General features: G+C 43.4%; 1 protein-coding gene and 1 long non-coding RNA gene across 2 annotated transcripts; both read left to right on the forward strand.

Moving 5' to 3' along the window:
- LOC310988984 (pleckstrin homology domain-containing family G member 4B-like) lies at positions 1-22,546 on the forward strand. The gene is made up of 25 exons (XM_083975819.1): positions 1-251; positions 7,142-7,339; positions 8,624-8,953; positions 9,899-10,130; positions 10,653-10,832; positions 10,929-11,135; positions 11,304-11,424; positions 12,780-12,807; positions 12,915-13,013; positions 13,208-13,359; positions 13,489-13,627; positions 14,062-14,184; positions 14,263-14,460; positions 14,957-15,557; positions 16,362-16,641; positions 17,759-18,008; positions 18,255-18,344; positions 18,531-18,842; positions 18,920-19,090; positions 19,288-19,465; positions 19,577-19,693; positions 20,288-20,572; positions 20,730-20,959; positions 21,197-21,255; positions 21,362-22,546. Exons 1-24 carry the CDS (start codon positions 249-251, stop codon positions 21,233-21,235), a joined length of 4,563 nt encoding a protein of 1,520 aa, XP_083831945.1. The 5' UTR covers positions 1-248; the 3' UTR covers positions 21,236-21,255; positions 21,362-22,546.
- On the forward strand, positions 11,574-12,767 carry LOC310988443. Its single transcript, XR_014595484.1, has 3 exons — positions 11,574-11,605; positions 11,780-11,866; positions 12,691-12,767. It is a non-coding gene; the product is annotated as an uncharacterized lncRNA (long non-coding RNA).
- Positions 22,547-22,729: the final 183 nt, after the last annotated feature.

Consider the following 22,729-nt stretch of genomic DNA (forward strand, 5'->3'; position numbering starts at 1 on the left):
GACAAATCACAGACTTAAGTGCAGTGCAGCTGAGGACTCCACGAATGCTCATCCAGCTGGCTTAAGGTTGTCCACACTCACTCGACTGTGAACGAGTGTCTGGGCAGTATGGATTTTAATTTGGTCCAGCAGCCTCGGAGCAGCGGGAGCAGCGACTCTGTACTGTAGATGACCATCACCCACTTTGGATTATTCCAGCTGCCGTCGCTGTTGTGATGAACGGGAATGACAGCACGCAGTAAAGGAAGATGGTAACGTGAGAATCAGCTTCATTTACACCCCGGTCTGTCTTTGCTCAGAGTGAACACAGCATCCTCTCTTCTTTTTTTTCTTTCAGCTGTTAGGGATACATGTTGATTCATATTTCAACTTGAAACTTTATTAAGTTGAATCTTGGATGACTTCCTCTCTCCTCTCTGACTGTCATACAGTCACTGACTGTTAATAACATGGTAAGACCTGTTACTCGTGAGCTATGTGCTCTTATACTGTAGTTTGTAGGGTTTTAGTGATGTTGTATATGAAGCAAACCTGTCAGAGGATGTTGGATGTCCAGTGGGGTTTTTGTTTCATGGCAGTCAGATTATAATATACAGTTTTCTTGTCATTATCCTGTTTGCAAGATGTACAGTAAGATGAGGCAGAGAAGCTCCATGCTACTTGATGGATCAGCTCATTAATTTTGTAGCTGATCAATCTTTTTGTCATTTATCAAACAAAAATGTTAAATATCAGCCGAGGCTCAATATTTCTTGAATGTGAGGAGTTGCCTTAAAGTTTTAAACACTTAAACTGTTGACCTCACCCTTCATTCTGAAAACATGTTCATCATTTGGGGGGAAAAAAGAAAAGTAAATCAGTCTAAAGTCAGACGTGACAGATTCCTTCTTAAATAGTCTTGCTGAGTCATTTATTTATTATGTCCTGACAAGCAGCCCTTTATGTTGAAACATGCATGTACTCTGTGTGCGACACTCAGCATAGCTGCCATAGCTCACACTGCCTGCTGCTCTCTGCTCGTGTTTTGACTCAAGGTGAAGATCTCAGGTTACCGCGCATTAAGGCAGATTTCACAAACCAGCCACTGTATCTGCCTCCTTCCTGGATCCCCTACTACAGTACTGGCATGTGAGTCATTCAAGAGCCATAGGAGGAGGTCTGGTGTGAAGAAACTGTCCTACAGCACCAAGGAAGACGACACTGTCTGATATTTAAAACTTGAAGTGAGAGGGTGGACGTTTTCCTCCTGTTATGGCCCGTTGAGGATCTCAGGAAATTTCTGGATGAATATGTTTTCTCTGTGTTGTTCCCCCTGCCCGGGCTGCATAGAGGGTGTGCCCCGCGCATACATAAAGTTGATTTTGTTTGGCACCCAGTGACTGGAAGGATGTTAGGTAGGCAGCTGAATTTTAAAATGCCCGCCCAGCTCTCCTGTAGGTTTGATCTGTGTGTGTGTGTGTGTGTGTGTGTGTGTGTGTGTGTGTGTGTGTGTGTGTGTGTGTGTGTGTGTGGGTGTGGATGTGTGTTTTCCCACCCTGTTTCCTGCACATACACCATGTCATTGAAACCAGAGTCCGTTAACCTGACTATTCCTGCTTTGGGAGTGACCTCAATGTTTGGGTATTTGTTCCTGTGTTGACCAGGTTACACAGAGCATCTTTTTTTCTCCCTGCAGAAAGGCGTCTTGTGATTCAATGGAAAATACACAACAGTTAGCTCAACAGCCCAGTTTGCACAACTACAAATCATCACCTCATCTTTACCTGGAGCCTCCAGTTTGTGTTTTGCTTTGGCTGTAGAACGAGAAACCGTCCGCAAGAGCACACCACACCGCAACATTTCTGATGATGTACTTTTTCGGTTACAGTAATTCAGAGTCCATGTGTTGAATGAGTTGATGTGGCTCAGAGGCAGTGGCAGGCAATTCCCAGTTCATGTCATAATTATATGATCTTTAGGTGCCGGCATGATTGTAAGATTCAGTGTGATTTAACAGATTTGATGTTAAGTGTTTCGGTGTTTGATCTGAGAAGTTTGTTGTTCATCTGTGTTTTCACCTGTTTTTCCGGTACCTAAGTGATGGTTTCTGGTTGTTATCTGCTGGTGTGAGTTACATCAAGCACAGCTGTGGGCTAATTACAGATGATACTTATGTGTCAGTGAAAGGGAAGTCATGTTTTGATATAATAACACACCACACACACACACACACACACACACACACACACACACACACACACACAGCTGAGACACGTCAGCTCACTTATGATGAGTTTAAAGACACGCTTAAAGTTCTGGCTCATTCATAATTTTCCCTGACGTGTTTTTAATGACTTAAACACAGGCCTCGCTGCCTCCTGACTGCTACTTTACAGCCACCTCCAAACCTCCCTGCTGATCAAGGCCATCATGATTAGTGTTTGCCTTCCGCAAGCTCCAATTTGCTGATCCCTGCGAAGCTACTAAATATACGGTCTTGCCTTTTCGGTGCCTCAGTGGTCATGCTCTGCTCTGTTTATGTCCAACCCCAGTGCATATGGTTTGTGTCTCATATGTGCTTGTTGTCATCGAGTGTGTTGTTGAGGAGACCCACAGAGTGCTGTGTTAAAAAGAAAAAAGAAAAAAAACCTTTTCTGTACCTTTTAGTCCAAAGGTGCAGCTTTTAAGCTAAAAGGTACAACATCAGATCTATTAGATGCATCCATTTGCTCAACAAAAAAAAAAGCTCCCTCGAGAAAAGGTATTTTGGACCTTTTACACTCACACACACTCTTGCGCACACACACAAATAGATATATATAATGTATAGCTTTTCATGCTGCAGAACAGCAATGAGAAGGCAGCACAGACCAGCACCAAGGCCAATGTCAAACATACACCAAACATATTACAAAAGAATGAAATTCATAGCACATCACATGATAATATGGAAAAAGATCATTGATCACAAATAAAGGGTAGAATTTTAATACATTTTTACATATGTGAGGACTTTAATGATGCTAATTAGTTGTTAATGTAATTGCAGTAGAGGATTCAAGGTTGGATAACAGATATTTCCGACAGCTGAAGGAAGTTCTTTAAAAAAAAAAAAATGTGATGAATAGTTTTGACATGTAGCTTCTTCACCATGAAAGAATCTCACATTTTAACAGGCATCTGTTTTAACAAGAAGACTCTTCATCAGTGCACATATTCTGTCATGTTCCCAGTGTGAGGCTCTGCTGTGCTTTATCGATTGTCACCCACACAGCTTCTGCGTCAGAGCTAATCTGTTTACTGCACAATTGAATCTTTCTCCAGATGACATAATAGTTAAGATTGTCTGTCGCTGTCGGTGTTTCCTGGTCAGGTGACATGTTTTTGGAGCAAGCTGTTGTCTGTCAGAAAGTTTTGGTTTCCAGCGGATGGCGCATCATCATCAGAGTGTGGTGACATGCTAGAGAGGGAGTCCTCCAGAGCGGAAGCAAAACGTCTCTCTATGATTAAACTCCAGTATAGTCCAGTTTGTTTTTGAGATTGTGCGTGAAGTGTGTGAAGAAGTGAATCTCACCCAATGCAAAGCAAGAGCAATTTCTAAGGAAGTATATATTTGGCTAGGATATGAACCATTCTGTTCATATGCAAAACTGCTCCCATGGGATGATGTCATTGAGTCAAAAACACAACTTCTAATAGACAAACATTTTAGTTTTCATACAGTTTTGTTGTGTCATTCAATACATTCATGCAATTTTAAAAACCCTATAGTGGAGAAAGTACTCTGCTGTGACATAACATCACCACTCACTTCAACTCAAAACCTCCACTGTCTTGTTTGACTACCACATTCTGGTTACCATCTATACACAATATCTAGAGAGTGTTCAATGGTGTTTTGTGTTCATGGGAAATACACAAGTGCATCAAACACATTAGTGTAACATGCATAAAGATGTTTCATTTTGTTTGTTTCCATAAGCTTCCCACTGGGGCAACCCCATTTATTTCACAGCACTTCTCACTTCCTGTTAGTAATTCATTTATTATATATATTGTTGATCATATATTATATATTATTTTACTGTATGTGGAATTACAGCACTTGTAACTCAGCTTCAACTTTGGTCCAAAAAATGTCAAGCTGAGTTGACAGAAGCCCCAGTATGATGAAAAAGACAGATGTTAATCAAACTCAGTTACAGGAATGAGTTGGGATGAAAACCCCCTCCCTTAATTTCTGTCCCTCAGCTGTCCTTTGTGTGGGCAGCAGACATCAGCATGTCACATAGTTTGCGTGATCTGGTCGGGAATCTGTGTATCAGATCAGATGATAACCCACAGAACTAAATACAGGAAACTGACTCTTTTCATGCTTATTTAGGAGCTGTATCAGTGTCTGTAGATGCTTTGAAGTTTGGCCAAATCGCGTCAGTTGTGTTTATTGTGCTTCACTTCTCTGGCATATTATTCATGGGGACACGTCATAATCAGATGGAAGGTAGAGTAGAAGTAGGAAGGTGTATAGAAGCACTGACATTTAATGTTTATCTTAGGTGAGTTTATTTCCTATTTCTTTCCCTCCCCAACTTTTAATCCTGTATTTAGGATTAAATCTCTGTTTTGTATTCACATTATTATTGTTCCCACTGTCAGTTTGTCTTTAGGATTGAAATGGATTAACAGTTTTTGAAACTATTAGTATGTATTGTAAAAGGACAAGTTGGGTCACCCACTGGCCCGGTTCTGTGTATTGTGTATCATGCAACATCCTCATTTCAGACCAGGCCGGGGAATTTTGCTGCATGTCATCTAAAAACAGTAATGTCACAGTTCAAGAGACACTGCAGGGTAAAAATGTCCCACAGGAATGTATGAAGCCGCCATGAATGCTTTAAGTTTATTTTGTTTTTTTATGGTAAAATGTTTTGTTGTGTCCGTGCAGGAAGCTGCCTGACATCAGGAATGTTCAAAGACTATTTCTGTTCCTAATGATACCGGGCAGAGATATATGTAATGTGAGCATCATTATTTATTTCAGTGGTTGAGTGAGAGAGGTCTGGGTGTTTATACAGAGCCATGTGAATCTGCTGCAACAGTATGCTGGCCTGGGCAGAGAGGCCGGTCCACACAACATACTGGAAAGAGACTCTCAGATAAACACACAGATTCAAACCCACACACAAACACATCGATCTACCATTGGAACATCAACTGACTTCCATTAGCGGCAGTGTTTTTTCACTGTCATTTGGAAGCTCTCCAAAGACTTTGCATATTTATTCATGTATCATGTATCATAACTGCCCAACAGAACAGACCCAACCCACTGCTTCATTTCCTTAAGATTGCACTCATTTTCACTTCAGCTATTTTCAAGCTGCCCTTTGCTAAATATCATCAGACCAAATATAGAGTCCCTAAGTGAGAAAATCAGTGGAAGTCACTGCCATTATTCAAGAGCTGATGAAGCAGGTTCCCATTGTCTTCAGGATGGTGAAACACTGAATTTAAAATTCATGAGTGGAAAACTACATTGCTCATTGTACATAATCGTGATTAATAATTAATAATCGTCATTCTGAGTCTCCAGCCATCCTCATCCCACACTGATTTGACAGACATACCCAGTGCCTCCATTACTGTCCCCCTCCCTCTCCTTAGTGTTATCATGATCACCCATCACTGTGGCCCCAGCAGGGTGTGGCAGGACTGACCAGAAAGCTGTGAGTCACTGTGTTGTTTGTGGAGCTGTGGGGGCTGTGGACAAGCTGAGAGTCCAGCACTCTTAGATAAAAATGTAATGGGAAAAGACAGTTTGCTTGTGAGAAAAAAAAGGGGGGGACGTGCAGAAGGAGACACATAAAAAAACAAACACACAAGGAGATGTCAGTGAGAGAGTCCACTTAGTATAGAGTACTAAAGCCTTCAAAGACAGACTGTTATTTAAAATCTCAAAGTTACAGAATAGAAGATGCACAACAGATAACAGGGGCCTTTCCAGCTCCTATAATATTATTATATCATGATGTGACTTGGAAATCATTTGGATCGATGGGTTTGTGTTGTGATGACAGTGGCAAGTCTGTTCTGGTTTTTGTATCTACATCTATGTTTGGGTTTTGGGGATTACCATGACTTCCTGATTGTGATATCTTCATTAAATATCAGGCTATTCTATGCTGAACATTGCAGGATTTTCACAGACATTAGTGTAATTGCATATAGTCGAAACATGCCTGGGGGGGGAAAGGGGGCAGCATTTCTGCTATGCGTCAACATTCACACATCACCCCCTCCAGATACCATATATTCCCCCACAGAGACTCTGTGCCTGTATATATACATTAACCCCTGAGGTCTGCTGCCGTGGCCTTTGCTAGGCTAAATTAAGCAGGGCCTAAAAGTGGGTAGCGGGCCATGAGTTCGGGTCAAAGGGAATGTGAAACCATAAACCGGGAGGCTAGCTAGCCTTGAGTTCGGCCATTACACACTGTGTTTACTTGGATGTTTGCTGTCAGGCTGGCTGACTATATGTTTAATGATGAGCACTGAGTGTTTGTGTTTGTGTAGCTTTTCTCTCACCAGGTCAGGAGGTTGAGCACAGGGCCTCAGTCAGATGAACGTGACCCACTGACTCCAGGTTTCCTGTTGTGTATAATTTCTTAATCATTTGTTGGTTTGTTATTTAAATTATTTGTTGGTGCTGAAGTTTCAGATGTTATAGGATTTATTGCAGCTTTTCGGGTGCCGTGTTATGTATTTGTGAAATTTAAAATATATGAAACTCTGATGGACCGCTGTCAGGATTGTCTGACATGTTATATACTAATAAATGATCAAAAAACTATTACATTACAGATAACATAGCATAAATATTTCCCTCAAAATAAAATAAATATCTCTAAAAGTACTGAGGAAATAGTTTGTCTTCATTATCTGCCATTAATTGAAATGTCACATATTTGCAGAGACACATTTTTCCAGCTTGTCTTCCTTTACTGAGCAAGTATGTGGGTGATGTGTGAAATTGCATCACATGACAAGGTTTAAACTGGAGACATTGGTGGCTGTTTCCATCCGAGCAGTGTACATCAATACATTGTGTCACTCTCATGTATCCTGTGCTGAAGCTTCACCTCTCTCTCTTCTATGTTTGCAGAACCTTGATTCCCTGGAGGGCTCAATCCAGAACTTGCTGTCGGTGCTGTACCCGCCCTTTGAGGCCACCGCCCCCACCCTTCTCAGCCAGCTCTTCCAAGTCATCGATAGTCGCTATCAGGGGGACGCCCTGCGGTGCCTGCTGGACTTTCTGGTCCCAGCTAAGCACATCTTGGACACTGTGCAGCAGGCTGCATGTGTAAGTCACTGTCTTGTGGCTCTGCAGCGTTGGGCTAAGCTTATGTGAGAGTCTGTGGAGACATAGGCTGTCTTTCACTACAAGGTTAAAGGGGCCCAATTCCATTTTTTTCCTCTCAAGTGGCACAGATTGGATCTGTAACATGAACGTGTTAACGGGAAAAAAACACTATCAGATATTGTCAGATAGGATTCAGGCCCCTGTTATATCTGGAAATAAATCAGATACAAATTGGATATCCGCCAGTGCATCTGCAGTGTAAACAGACAGATCGGATATTCCCTGTGGGTCGTACGTCATCAAATATGCGTTGATGGCGCATATTGATGGCAGTGTGTGTTGTTTACCTGGGCCAACCGCGTCTACGCATGCGGGCCGTTTCGTGCAAGCAAAGCAGGTGTAAATGCAGATATCAGATATGGGTCACTTCAATAGAACATGTAAACAGACGGACGAAAAAATCGGATATAGGCAACAAATCGGAATTGGGCATCAAGGCCTATAGTGTAAAGACAGCCTTAAAGGGATAGTTCACCCAAAATTCAAATTTCACTCATTATCTACTCACCCTCATGTCGACTAAGAGCTGTGAGAATTTTCAGAGTCTTCTGTGCCTTCTCTGCGTTACCGGGGGGGGGGGGGGGGGGGGGGGGGGGGGGGGCGCAGCAGTATTTGTCCATATAATGGTTGTGAATGGATACCACTTTTCTTCGTCCAAAAAGACACACCAAAAAACATCCAAATACCTCCATAGTGCTCGTCTGTAATGTCCCTCTTGTATTGAAGCCCCGACATGAGAAATTGTTCCGCCGGTCAGTACAAATCACGCGAGATTTGCACTGACACAGGAAGAGCATTGAACTGAGACACTGGGAGCTTCCACTACAAACAAGCCTAAAAATATAGACTTACTTAATTTCTTTCGGAACAATTTCTCATGTCGGGCTTCAATACAAGAGGGATATTACAGACAAGCAGTATGGAGGTATTTGGATGTTTTTTGGTGTGTCTTTTTGGACGAAGAAAAGTGAGCACCATTCACAACCATTATATGGACAAATACTGCTGCACGGACCTCCCCATAACTCCGAGAAGGCATGGAGGACTCTGAAAATTCTCCCAGCCCTTAGTCGACATGAGGGTGAGTAGATAATGAGTGGAATTTGAATTTTGGGTGAACTATCCCTTTAAGATACAAAGCTGCACTGAGATGTTGTTGCTCACTTCATATCATAATGAAAACAGACAAAAAACATTGATCTACTTCATCCTTGTCCCCTTCAGGCTCAGTTCTCTGATGTACTCTTCCTCTGTGAGGGCTGGCCTCTGTGTTTGGGTGACCAAGTTGTCATCCACCTCGCGCCCCTCGACCCTCTGCTGCTTCACCCTGGCGACTTTTACCTCCAGGTGACACCGTTTTGTGACCAATCAGCTCGCATCGTTGTCCGCAGCCTCCTGGAAGAGGAGGGGCTGAGAGTGGAGGTCGTCGAGGAGACCCCAATCCCTGAAACCTCCTATCCTTGTATATTTAGCCCCGATTGGTTAAAGGAGATAAACCAGGGCCGCCAAGGTACGCTTCTCAGCCGGTGCCTGCTTGCCACCGAGCAGGGCGTGGTGAGGTTGCCATGGGAACGGGTGGCCATACCTGATTTTGTGGGTGTTCCAGATTGCGCTGGGAATAGTATGGCCTCTGTTCCTCCTTCATATCCTCCTTTACCACCTCCTCTTCCTCCACCTCTTCCACTCTTTTCTGAGAAATCACATCATTCATTTTCTCTGTCCCCTTCTACAGAGTCTGCACCTAAACAGTGTAACGTAACCATTCAGAGTTCAATTTTAACCTCTTCCTCACATCCCTCTGCCTTTTCTGTTGAGACCAGAATATGTCCAGCGAAGCACGGCATTGCTGTGTCACTCTGCCTGGTGGATACTAGTGCTGCTTCTTCATTAAAGCCGGTCAAAGTGAAAGAAACTGAAACAGAGCCTAAGCCTATAGGCTGGGTGTCCCCAAATACATGGGACAGCCGCTCTACAGGGACAGATCCAGACACTGCTACAAAAACAAGCACATTATCAGGTACGTGCACTCCTGCAAGTACAAATACACGCAGAGGTGCAGATGAGATTGGGATTGCTTCTGTAACCAAAGGGCAAGATAAACAGAAATTCACAAACCTGCAAGATACAAGCAAAAGTGAGCCGGCGGGCCAAGTTGCTGCAGAGGGGGATTATATTGATGTTCTACAGGCAACTTTGCTTTTTGCCAAAGCTCACTTAGCAACAGAGGAGCAACAGAAATTGGAAGTGAAAATGCATCCACACTCACAAACCAAAGCACAAATGCACAGTTATACACAGAGACAAACACAAATGCACAGCCAGCCAAACACACAGATACTACCTCAGACACCATCACAGGCACATTTGCAGTTACCTGTGAAACCGCAAACACATAGCCCTTCAACACCCAACATGTCAACCGAAGCAGGACCTCCATCTGCTCTACAGCATCATTCCCAGTCACACCAGCCACACCCCAACTCCCTGGAACCTCCTCAGTGTATCCGCACTGTCCGTTTCTCAGAGAAACCCTGTACCCCGTGCATGACAAGGAAACAAGGTGGAAAGGTTTCCAGAGCTCAGGAGCTGAGGTGTCGATACAGAGACTCCTACCAGGCTGCTATACAAAACCCTGTGGCGTTTGCCCAGGAGAAAGAAAGGGGGGATATGTTGATGGTGCTGGAGGAGGAGGGCGACTTCTTGGAGTGTGACAACAGACACAGGCCACTAGGTACAGAACCGGGGGATCCATGGTGTCATTCTCAAGCGATGTGGTGTGACAACCAGTTTCCATTCTCTTTTAGTGGAACCATCTGTAAGGAATCTGGAGAAAAAAACGCTGTGCCATATTCAAAACCAGGGGATTCAAACACGGTCCCCTGTATCCCTTTCAAATATGGTGGGCTACCAGGGCAGGCACCCGAAAAAACCACCGTGCCATTCAGGGAACCAGGAGGAGCACACTCTGCCAAACCTTCTGGCAATTTACACGGTGTGATAGGGGGAAATTCATTAGCAAGAAAGAGGATAGGCACCAATAGACATTTGTCAAGCTCAAATGATCCCAACCAGTCCGATGTCATCTCTGTCAAACAACATGGATTACCGTTTAGTTCAAGTGAAATCTCAAGGATGATCCTCAAGCCTCATGAAAGACTTGGAAACAGAAGCACGGGGATGAGTCCAAAGTCTCTCACGGCTCCACAAAACAGAGAATCCATGTCAGATGGAAGATGTTCATCCCTCTCCACAGCGGTGGTGGACACCTCTGAGAAGTGTGAACTGGTCATTGTTGAAGGTCAGAACGTGAGGAGGAGAGAAAACATTGACGCCTGTCCGGAGATTCCCCAGCTTCATGTGGTCAAGTGTAAAAACAGCACAGCCTTCAGACTGGTTTCACCCAAGATCAACAGGAGGAAGATGGTCATTCCAGGTGCATAGTTATGTTGTTCTTAGTTTTGCTTCTTCTAGGTTCAGTTACATTTGAAAATCAGTCCTCAGCTGTTTCAACAACACGTCTTCTCTTCAGATGGTGCTCAGCACAGCAGCGCATCCATGTCCAGTAGAAACGTCCCTCAGGCGACAAAGAACCTTTCGCAGACAGATCCGCCTCCAGCTGCAGACACACACAGGATCTCCCAGTCAGCTTCTGCCCGTCCCAGACCGCACCACCTCCCTCTGGGATCCCCAGACCCCAAAGCCCACCCCCTATATCTGGGAGTAGCATCTCGCACAGGTAAATTAGTTTGACAACCATGATACTCACTCTTATCTGGATACATAGTTTGTCAAAGTGTTAAATAAAATAGAAGTAATTGCTTTTTTATTCATTAAGGTGAATTCAGTCTATTTGATGACTGGGTTTTAGATGTTCCCTGAACTTTTCTCTCCCTAACCCTTACAGGTGGCAGAGACAGGACAAACAGAGCAATAGTTGAGTTCTATGGAGACCACCAAGGTTGGACATCAGCTGTAACAAGCCAGGAACTCCTTCAGATGCTCCTCTACTTCCACTCCATCACCAGGTGAGGTATTAACATCCACATCCCAGTAAATCAATGAAGGTCACTCTAACTGTTTTATACTAATTTGCCTTTTATCTATGTGTGTAGGAGAGAAATCAGAGAAGCGGGGATGACACTCATTTTTGACGCAAGGAGGACAAACCCTCCACCACAGCTCTACAAGGCCTTGATGACACTTCAGGTAAGAATCACAACAAAAAAACCTTTGCTGTACAGCAGGTCAGAGCTGTCAGACATTGTATGGTCCTCTTCAGTATGAACATCATTGTGATATAGTTTTCCAGTGTTTATGTCACTTCCATTTACTTTAATGCTTTAAGTGAAGTCACATGTATTGTCTGTTTGACTATTGCAGGAGCAGAGTCCCCAGGCAGTGAACAGTTTGGTGCTGTTGGTGGATAAGGACAGCAGCTCCCGGCCTGAGCGATGCCCCGGTGTCCAGGTCAGCTTTTCCCCCTCTTCACAAGCCTTATACAGCAGCCCTGAGAGTTCAGCACACTTCAATGAGAAAACACACATGCAAATACACAACACACAACAACAAGAACAGAAAAGGACACACAAAAAGAGATGAACATGTCTGGGACTTATTGTTCAATTGTGACTTTAAAGTTAAAAGAATTGAATAACAAGTACAGTATGTCTTTTTTTTCTAGGTTTTTTTCTGGCCTTGATTCCATATCGAAATGACTATGAAATACATTTCTCTCCAGAGGATGACTGCTAATGACTGAGTGAAATATCATGAGACATATAGGGTGTTTTTTTTCCCACAATTTTATTCCTTTGGTGCAAACAGCAGGCCAGATTTTCACCAATCAAGTAGATGTTTTATTATCATTTGACTGTTATCTGTAGGATCCAACCACTGTTAGGGTTTTTTGTCTTGATTTTCGGTTGCAGCTATCTCAACCTGCTGAATTGCCTTCCTTATGAGACATGTTTGCATTCAATCAATAACGGTAATTGTTTGTGGTGAAAGAAAAATTTGAGCAAAACATGGCTGTGAGTGACCATCATGGAACTGGTGACCTATGAGAAATACGAGCAAAAAAAAAACAGTATTCTGCTCGAAAAATATCACCTTAGATGATAAACAGATTATAAAGTTCGAAGTGTGATTTCAATTATAAAGATTAAAAAATTGATTGATTTGCACAGTGTTATTTGGGATCAATCCCAGTCAGACATGAGAGTCCTGTTTGTAGTAGTTCTGAGGCTGAGAAAATGTGTTGGTGTTACTGAGACATTTGTTTCACTGAGCAGACTGACGTGGTGACATCGATGAAGGCCTTGCTGAAGCTGGCGGAGGGGAGTCAGCTGAGCTCCTGTCTGGACGGCACACTGTCTCACAGCCACTGTGACTGGATGGAGCTGCACCAGGTGACCTCAGCTGCCTTACCTGAACCTCTTTTTCTCTGCCTTGCAATATTTGTTTTACCTATCAGGGCTCACAGTTTATTCATGTTCAGAAATCTTTTATCATTTAGAAACTCTTCCCGTTTGTATCTGATCTTCATGAGGCGTCCAGCCTGCTACTGAGAGCCATCAGTAAACTGGAGGAACCCCAGAGGACTGACACTGTACAGGTACTCTAAAGCTGTTCTGTGAGTGCTTTCCCATGATACTATTAAGGCCTGAGGAGCTGAGTTTACCTGGAGGTACCTAACTGATGATACACTATGTACTGTAGGTTTTGTCTTCAAGATAACGTTCACAATATAGCAGCACAGGTCTTCAAGATTCACTGTATCCGTTACTGATGTGTGCTTATTTCAAACAGACTGTGCAGCAGTGCATGATGGACCAGAGGACTCTGATGAAGGATGTACTGGAGGACTGCCGACTGGTTAGCCTGCAGAGGGAGGGCGGGGCTGTCCTGGCGAGGCTGAGGAAGGAAAGTGACCTCAAGTATCCCCACTGCGAGGACCTCAGGTAAAGACTGAGGAAAAACTCCTGCTCTCACCTGCTTTACATACATGTGCGGAAAACCAGCTATGTTCACATAAGGTTTTTGTGTCATCTGATATCAGGCTGTGTGATTTGTCTCTTCCTGACATGCAGTGATGCAGTGGACTCAGTGACCAGCCTCTACAACCACGTGGAGGAACAGGCTCACGTCCTCGTGCAGAGGTCCAACATGTCACAGGAACACCTGGAGTACCTGCTGCAGCTCAGAGAGATGGAAGGGCACTTCACCCAGGTACTGGTCAGTTCACTAACTGACCATCGCATGTACAATTAGATATTTTAGATGAGTGCACTTCACAGTCATTACAGTTATGAGCTCAAAGGTTGGGCTGGAGATCAATATAGCTCTGGCAATGCACGTTGTGTGTCTTCACCCACGTCTGTGGAAAGGTGAAGGCGTGGGGCTGGGACTTTTGACTTGTGTATTTTCAAAATGTGGCCTGGATCTCCAGGATCTCCAACTCTACCTTTAAGAAATCATAATATTGCAGTGAGTGGAGTCACACTGATGCCGTGACCTAAGTGTCCTCCATGCGTTGGTATGATGTGGACTGAAATTCCAGCACACATTAGATGAATAAAGAAACAAGTGTGAACACACATAGCGTTTCCTTGAGTGTGCACATGTTTACACAGTGTTGCTCTGCATCACTTCCTTCCTTGCAGATGCAGCAGTGGTTTAATGTAGAAGGAGAGCGTCACCTGCTGGAGGCTGAGTCAGTCGAGGACTCTGGAGACAGAATGGAGCAGATCCTCAACAGCTTCACTGGTTTCCTTATTGAAGCTAATGTGAGTCTAACTTTGCTTGCGTCTTCCGTTGTGTGCGTTTTGGTTCCTCTGTCTGAATCTCTCTCCTCTGCCCCCCAGGACCGAAGGCACCATGCTTTGTCTCTGGTGTCAGAGGCAGAGCGGCTTCAGCAGAGCTGGCTCTCCTATCCAGAGACAGACGCATTCAGGTCTCTTGTCTGTGCCTTCAAGTCCGGCCTGGAGGACTTCCTGTGCAGGGCAGAAGCCTGCGGTAGAGAGCTGCAGATCATGGTCAACGTGTGTGATTTTTGTGAGCAGGTTTGTATTAGATAATATTATTCAGTAATTAAGCTCATGAGCTCAGCTCTTAGCCTGTAGGAGAAACCCACAAAGGCCTTTCTGGAGGTAACAGTTTTACAGCTACAATGTATATATAGGTTTATATTACTATACATTTAAATTTAGATTAATAGAGCCTCAAATGAAACAGTAAACAATAGTAACTTTACATTGAAATCATCACCAATGGGATGCCGCTCATATTCAAACCAAATATATTTAGGTATCTGTCTATTATGTGAGAGCACTTCATCAGAGCGTACAGTATTCTGTAGAGCCTGATGCTCTCTCATTTCGAACAAGACATCAACAGGACAACACTAGTTTTACTGTCATACTTTACATTAGTGCTGCCTAAATAACATCTGCCGCAGTTACACCACTGCACCGTGAGTCTGAGCACAATAACATTATAGAAACAGATAAAGATGATGCTGTGTTGTTTTGTGACGACCCAATCCTCTTTTCCCACCAGGCTGTGGTTCTGGCAAGTGAATGCACCGATTACCTGGATCAGAGTCAATTAAACATTCAGCCAATTCAACAGCCACACCAGGACTGTGGATGTGGACCAAGCACCACCTTGCGTTGCCAGTCTGAGCCCCCCACGGCACAGGGCTCTGGTCCAACCACCAGCAGTGATTCACTATCTGTCCTTCAGACTTTCCAGGACCGGTTCCTGCAGTTTAGCCCAGAGAAATTTCAGGAGGTGAAGGCCGAGGCCGGCGCCCTGCGGGGCTCCAGGGGGATGCGAGTCTGGAACGCAGCCTGGCTGAGATGTCAGGAGGCCAGACAGCAGCTTCAGGAGAGGATGCAGATTGTGGATGTAGCTCGCCACCAAAACCCAGACTCCAGCAGCCGTTGTGAATGTCATTATGTTGATGTCATGAGCACTAATGTTCAGACAGCGTCGCCTGGGGGCCAGAGTCTGGTGGTACAATCGACCCCGGGGCCTCGCCACCCACAGTGGGAGGGTATCGTGTCAGGTGCAGTGGATTTAGCAAAGACGCAGACGATTGATGCAACAAACGGAGCCTGCTGTAGCGTGGTCATCGAACCTGAGGATGCTGGAACCAGTCAGAGGGCAAAGGTCACTCCACAGTCACCTCACAGGTAATAAAACTCATTTGTCCATTCCTATTACTTGAGTGGGATTCAACCAGAGTAGCTCATCCACTAACAGTCCAGAAGCAACACTGTTTGACAGTGGAAATTAATCTCTTCTCTGCATTTATCTAATGTTGATTGTAATCCACTGTGTTACTCATGCACATTTCCAATCCTATAAATCCTGATACTGTATAATCAATGAATGCAACAAAAATGAGCATGATACTCAGCACTACACTAATGAACATCTAGTGTTTCCTTTCAATTGCATCATAATTGATTAAATTTAATGCTGGAAAATTATCTGATTTCAAATCGCCTGACAGTTTCACACATCTACTGTGTATGAACTTCCATGGAAATATTGCAGCACCATGTTTTCTTACAGCTACACAATCCCATTGCAAATGTATTTATTTTTTTGATCATTATACATATTTCCAAGATACAAAGCCTGGCTTGATGATTTTCTTTGTAAACTTAAGATCTCCACTAGAATTTGAAAAAAAAAGATTTGTGAGATTGAAGCAGTGCAGAGCTTTGATCTGCTCTGTTTCAAGTCTAGTTCTTTGTTCCTGACAAAGCATTTCATTTTTTAAATAGATCAACAAGGAGAACAGAGAGAGAGACGAAGAGGAGACAGGCAAGCAGAGCGAGGAGCGAACGAGACGCTGCTGCTCTGTCTCAGTCCCACACTGTCGGCTGTCAGTGGTTTCCATGGGGACGAGGTTTAAGAGGGAGATCAGTAAGCCAGGACTCCTGCACCACAGGTGTAGCCACAGCGGGGTCGGTCACTCCTCCAGAGCAACGGGTTCGACCACCGTCATCCTGCTCCCACCACGGTCAGCCGTCTTGTCGGATTCTCAAGGAGGCGCAGAAGTTCCAGATCTCGCGCCACGGGAGCTTCTGCTCCGAGGACTCCTGCCTGAGTGAGCGGGGCGCTGCAGGAGGCAACGGGACCCCGTGCTCCAAACACTCCAGCCTGCCTGTTGGGAGATACGAGGGATCGTCTTGTTTGGCAAATGCACAGGAGAGTGGCAGCAATGCCCTGTAAGTTTATCACAGGAGCTGTGGGTGAAATTCACTCATAAATAGAAAGATTTGAATTGTCAGTCATTTGCTTTGCAAGTTTATATTTTGTGGGAATTTAATGATATTCCTTTAGTTTTACTAATCTCTAGAGTCTTGCAAGGCTTTAAAAGATGTCATGCCCCTCTTTTCTGTCTCTAAGCTGACAATGAAGTGCTACAGGTACTGTTTCTTCAGACTTTCTTTGCCTCACTTTTATATTTTGGCAGCATGAATGGATTATTGAACAGGGACCAGACACAGACACCCAGCTTGAAGTGATTAGATCAAGCAGTTAGTCATAGATATCAATCTCATTGGGAAGTCAACAAGCTCAGTCAGAAGAGAAAATGTCCTTAACTAATGTCTTCTTGTCTTCCAGTAGGGTTAACTGCCCTATACTGAGGCTGGCTATAATAAACATTTAATAAAGTTCAACCACAGGAGTGGTTGAAGGCGTGTTTTTGTGTATTGGGATCCTTTGTGTCAGAATCCATTCATGCTCAACATATATATATCATAGTAATCATAGAGAGTAAGATTACAGCATGTGACTGTGTCATCAAATAAAATTGTTGACAATGATGAATAACATGAGGTGAATAAATACCAAAATGGCTAAATTATATTTATGAACAAAATAATAATATAATTATTATTAGTAGTAATTATAATTACTATATGTATTTAAAAATAGCCTTTTATCATCATAGTTTATCAAGCATGTTTCAAAAGTCAAAGTGCTTATGCTAGCCTATTTTTTTAATTGTAGAAGATTTAAGCAACATATTAGTCAGCAAGGACAGAAACATAGTCATAGTAAGTGGCTCACCTGCTAGAGCACATGCCACTTTGGCTCAGTACTTATTGCAGCAGCTGTGGGTTTGAGTCATGGCTCTGCCATCATCCTCTCCCTCTGCCCAACTTTCCTGTCATTCTCTCCCTATCAAATTAACTGCCCCCCAAATAAACCTCAGTCATCACCCCTAATCTATCCAGCACTACCAATCTTAAGCTTATAAAATACTAGTTCTACTACCAGTTTTATCCAGACTGAACTCAAGTCAGTGACTTGACTTGTCCCGTCCTGTCTCATCAGGAGGCTGCAGCGTGTCCTGGAGGAGCTGCTGTTCACAGAGAGGGAGTATGTCCGCTCACTGGGCTACATCCTGACCCACTACCTCCCCCTGCTGGACAGACCAGACATCCCCCAGGACCTCAGGGGCAAGCGAGGGGTCATCTTTGGCAACCTGGAGAAACTTTATGACTTCCACAGCCACTACTTCCTGCCAGAGCTGGAGGCCTGTCAGAGGGAGCCGGCCATGGTGGCCCGTTGCTTTCTCAGACATGTGAGCTGCAACTGTGGAAAACCACCGTTCCTAATAATATAATAGTATATCTAAATACTGATTATCTTATATTTTATTTTTAACTTCTGTCATGAATTTGTGTTTTTATTATCATTATATATACCAAAAATTGTACTTAAAAGATCATAAAAGGTAGATCATTATAAAATTAAGAGCTACTTGGTAAATAGAATATGTAAGTAAAATACATTTTCTGACATGGTCTTACATGGGTTGTCTCCACAGAGGGATAGTTTTGGCCTGTACGCTCTGTACAGTAGGAACAAGCCCCAGTCAGATGCCCTCATCCTGTACCGTCGCCATGACATCTTCAAGGTCAGAGTCATTAAGTCTTGTGCATGTTACAGTTTATCAGGAGTGTTTCTGAACATTATTGTCTGCCATTAATCTTTCCTGACACACTCTTGTGGCTGCAGTACTTGTATCACCCCCTCAGACTGGGATTACTAGTGTTTTGCTTTATCTTTTCAGTTTTAACATCCACTTTGTTTCCCCCTACAGAAAAAGCAGCAGGAGCTGGGCGACATGATGGACCTTTCATCATATCTACTGAGACCCATCCAGAGGATCAGCAAGTACAGCCTCCTGCTGCAGGACATGTTGGCTCTGGCCGGTTCATACCGGCCAAAAGATGTGGTCGAGGGTAAACTGCTCTCGACCAGCGCGCGTGGCCCAGTTGTGCATGTGCCTGATCTGACTGGCAGTGAGAGGGAGCGTGAGAGGGCTGAGATTCAGGCTGCTGCAGACCTGGTTCGATTTCAGATGCGCCACGGCAACGATTTGCTCACCATGGACGCCATCCAGGACTGTGATGTAAGATGCTGAAGTGGTAGATCAGATGTACTTTAACACAGCAGTTAAATTAAGTTAACTCTGCTCTGCTCTATCAGGTGAATTTAAAAGAGCAGGGTCGACTGATTCGCCAGGACGAGTTCACAGTTTTCTTCAGAAAGAAGAAATGTGTCCGCCGCGTCTTCCTCTTTGAACATCTAGTCCTCTTCAGCAAAACCAAAAGGACAGATGTTGGCAATGATGTTTACGTCTACAAACAGTCATTCAAGGTCAGAACATATGCCATAATACTCAACCTTATTTTTAGCTTTAGTTTTGATTTACAGCATGTTTCATTTCCCAAGTGTTTCGAGTTACACCTCACAGCCATCTAGATCCTCCAGCATGCAAAGATAGAGAAGCCAAAACACCTAACCACATTTGATATCTCAATCAGTGTGGTTTTTGTGTCTCTTTTTCATCCCAGACAAGCGACATCGGGATGACTCATAACTCTGGCGTGAGTGGCCAGTGCTTTGAGATCTGGTTCCGCAGGAGGAAGAGTGAGGACACCTACTGCCTGAAGGCCTCCAGCATGGAGGTGAAGAAAGCCTGGACCACTGATCTGGAGAGGATCCTGTGGGATCAAGCAGCTCACAGTAGAGGTTGTAGCAACAATAACATGTTTTTTTTTAAATGTAGCTCTTACCAAGTGTTCAGTTTAAAAAATGTTTTACGTATCTGAAAACATGTTGTGAATCTACCTTATGTTCCAGAGCTGCGTATGCAGGAGAGGGTGTTCATGGGAATGGGCTGTAAACCATTCATGGACATTCAACCAAGTGATGCTGCAATTTGTGATCGAGCTGTGAACTGTGTCCCGTCTGGGAGAAGTAAGGAGCTGCACACACAACATTTTCAACAACAAGTTTCAAACGAAGTTCAGCTAACTTCTGCCACCTTTGTCCACACTGAAGCGTCTCAATGACCCATCCTCTCAGGATGAGCTGTAGCAGCTGTGATGATCCTCTGACTGACCATCACCAGGTCAAATCTGGACATTGTGCTTTGGTTTATCTCCAAGGACCTGTAAAACGACCATCAGCTACAGCTGTAGGTTGTGTTTAGTGATACAGTAATTAGCAAATGTTGGCATTAGCTTCACTAAAATGCAGCATGTTAACATAGTCACCTATACAGTAAGCACATTAGCAGGGTTTCCTGCTGCTGACTCTTTCAGTCTTTCTAATTCTCATGATATTTTACAGTTTGGAAGGTGAAAACTAAGTTATAGGTCTGTTTGTTTGTTTGTTTGTTTGTTTGTTTGTTTGTTTGTTTGTTTGTTTTATATCCTAATCAAAACTGGCCGACACAGTAACTAAATTTAACTAATACATGTGAAATAACAGTCATGCTTGTCTCCTCATTGCTCACTGATCCAGCACATCATTTTCTCATTGATGACGTCTATCTATGTGTGTCGTCAGTCCCTGTGACATGTTATTCACACAGGGGCTTAGAGTACCCGCGACCACACTCCATTGGCTCTGGCAGCACGGCCTCCACCACCCTCAGCCAATCATCCTCCTCCTCCGGCCGAGGCTCGCTGCCCCTCGCTGGTTACCCTGCCAACCATTTACAGGGAGTGGAGTCCAATCCTGCGGCCGGCTCCTCCCCTGAGGCTGCGAGTGACAATGAGCTCAACAATCATCACCTTCATCAGTATCACCTTCATCGTAACTGTGAGCTGTGGAAAAATCACCATCCACTGAGTGAGTTTGATTTTAGGCCGTTTGCTATTTCCCTTCAGACTCTGCATACTCAACTGATCTGTGAGAAAAATGTAAATGAAAATGATACAATATTAGCCCAGTGCATTGGGAAATAAGAAGATGTATTTAATTTGAACTTGATGTGCTTCTCCTTCAGCGGACAGCACCGAATCATCTGGGGAATGCATCAACTTCAGCAGCTCAGACCACAGTTGCCTGTCTGCCATTGGTGGAGAGGTAGTGGACAGCTCCTCCTCATTTATATCCCAGAGTTCAAAGCCCCGCCCACCCCTGTGTCAGACCCCTGCCCAGAGGAGCAACAGCTTATCAGTCATCAAAAAGAAACCAGGTGCCACTCCAGGAACTGCACATCTGGCTCATAGTCAGGTACACATGATAGTTTAACAATCTAATCCCGAGAATTACCACTTTATTAGCTGTAAGGTACATAGTGTGTCTCTAATGATAGCTGTGGCACATTTTTGAAAATGGTTTGAAAGGTTAGTGTGAGTAAACTAATAGTCCTGACATCTTTCCTAAAAGCAAACTGAAGGCACATTTCATGCACCAATGGGATGCATAATTGCCATTAACCAAGAACTTATGTTATGTGGTTGTTTCCAGAGTGATGAAATTATAATGGCAAAATCAACAGAGGTGTAACCGAGGATTCACTGGAGGAGGTAAGCATGTAAGCCCAAACTCAAGATGTAATATTATTTCCTCAATATTCTCATTCTCCATCTTATTCTTGTCAGTAAATAATTTGTGATTTGAATATTGTTGCAGATTATGGGTCAGCTGCAGCTGTTTCTGTTGGAGAGCTCCTGGTTACCCTGCAGACAGACAGTTTCTCTGGGTGAAAAAATGTGCAGCAACACAGTCATGTGGCAGCACTATCATGTGGCACAAGCATGGTCAGGTCACAAGGTCTGTTTGGCATGTGAATACAACATAGTTATGTGGTGACATTAAATATTAACCCGTAAATAATAACCACAATAACTGCTATAGCTGCTACATAAGTAGTGGTTTGAGCATAAGTAGCTCAAAATTGACATTGTTATTAATTTATGTATTGTTACACATTGAGTTTACAATAATTACAGGAAAGATGGTTCACATGCATAAAAAAGTGTTTTTCTTTCATTTCTTTTTTTTTCAGTGTTATTATGATCAGTGAACTTGTCATGTTTTTGTTATTGTTTCCTTTCACACATACCACCATGATGTGTCACATGTTTATATTGAGGGATCTTGTGTGCTGTACAACCTGTACAATCATTGACATGCAGGGAATAAAGAAGAGACGGTTGTATTTGCTACTGTTGTGGAAATCCGCAGTTTGTGTGGAACAGAGATGCCGGACCATTCATACACGAGGGAGACACGAGTCCTGAGACAAAAGTCACTCTTTCGGCTCAGGAGAGAGACAGCAGAGTGCTGCTTCAGAAGACTGGAGAGTTGGACTGCATTGTTTTGGTTATAAGCAAAACTCAATCGAGTCCAAGATACAGTTCCTGGCCAGAGCTATGCGCTGGCCACAAGCCCGGACACACTGCAGACTCACAAAGTAAAGCTGGTGACTATAAATGGAAAAATGGTTTGATGGTGTATTGATTAATATATGAATATAATTATATATGCACGTATAATATATATATATATTTCTCCTGGGCAATTTTGATACTACTGCTGTCTTCCTGAACATTTGTTCTGATTGAGTTTCTTACAGTTGTTCTCTGTTAAATCATTTATCACAAAAGCATGTTTCACATCTGGATTTGAAGTACTCCCCATTTAACACAAAGGATCTTGGGAAACAGGGCTGTGCACTTTGTAATCTCCATTAAAAAAGCAACACAACTACTGCATACTAACATACTGAATATTACTACTACTACCAGAACCACTTCCTTTTAGGGTCCACTAATGGTTCCATACTTGTCGATGTTCCAGCTTAACCCACATGAACATGACCATTAAAACAATGTTTTTCTGATTACATAGTACATGTTTTCTCATTTATTTTTATGCTTTCTTAACAAGTTTTTGATGAAAATTGTTGTTATTGTCCATGAAAAAATGTACAATATACAAATAAGGACAAGAGCTTGAAGTTGTTTTGAGGCCATAATGTTGACTTTTCTTAATTTG

This window comes from Trachurus trachurus, assembly GCF_905171665.1.
Source record: "Trachurus trachurus genome assembly, chromosome: 7".
Classification (NCBI taxonomy): Eukaryota; Metazoa; Chordata; class Actinopteri; order Carangiformes; family Carangidae; genus Trachurus; species Trachurus trachurus.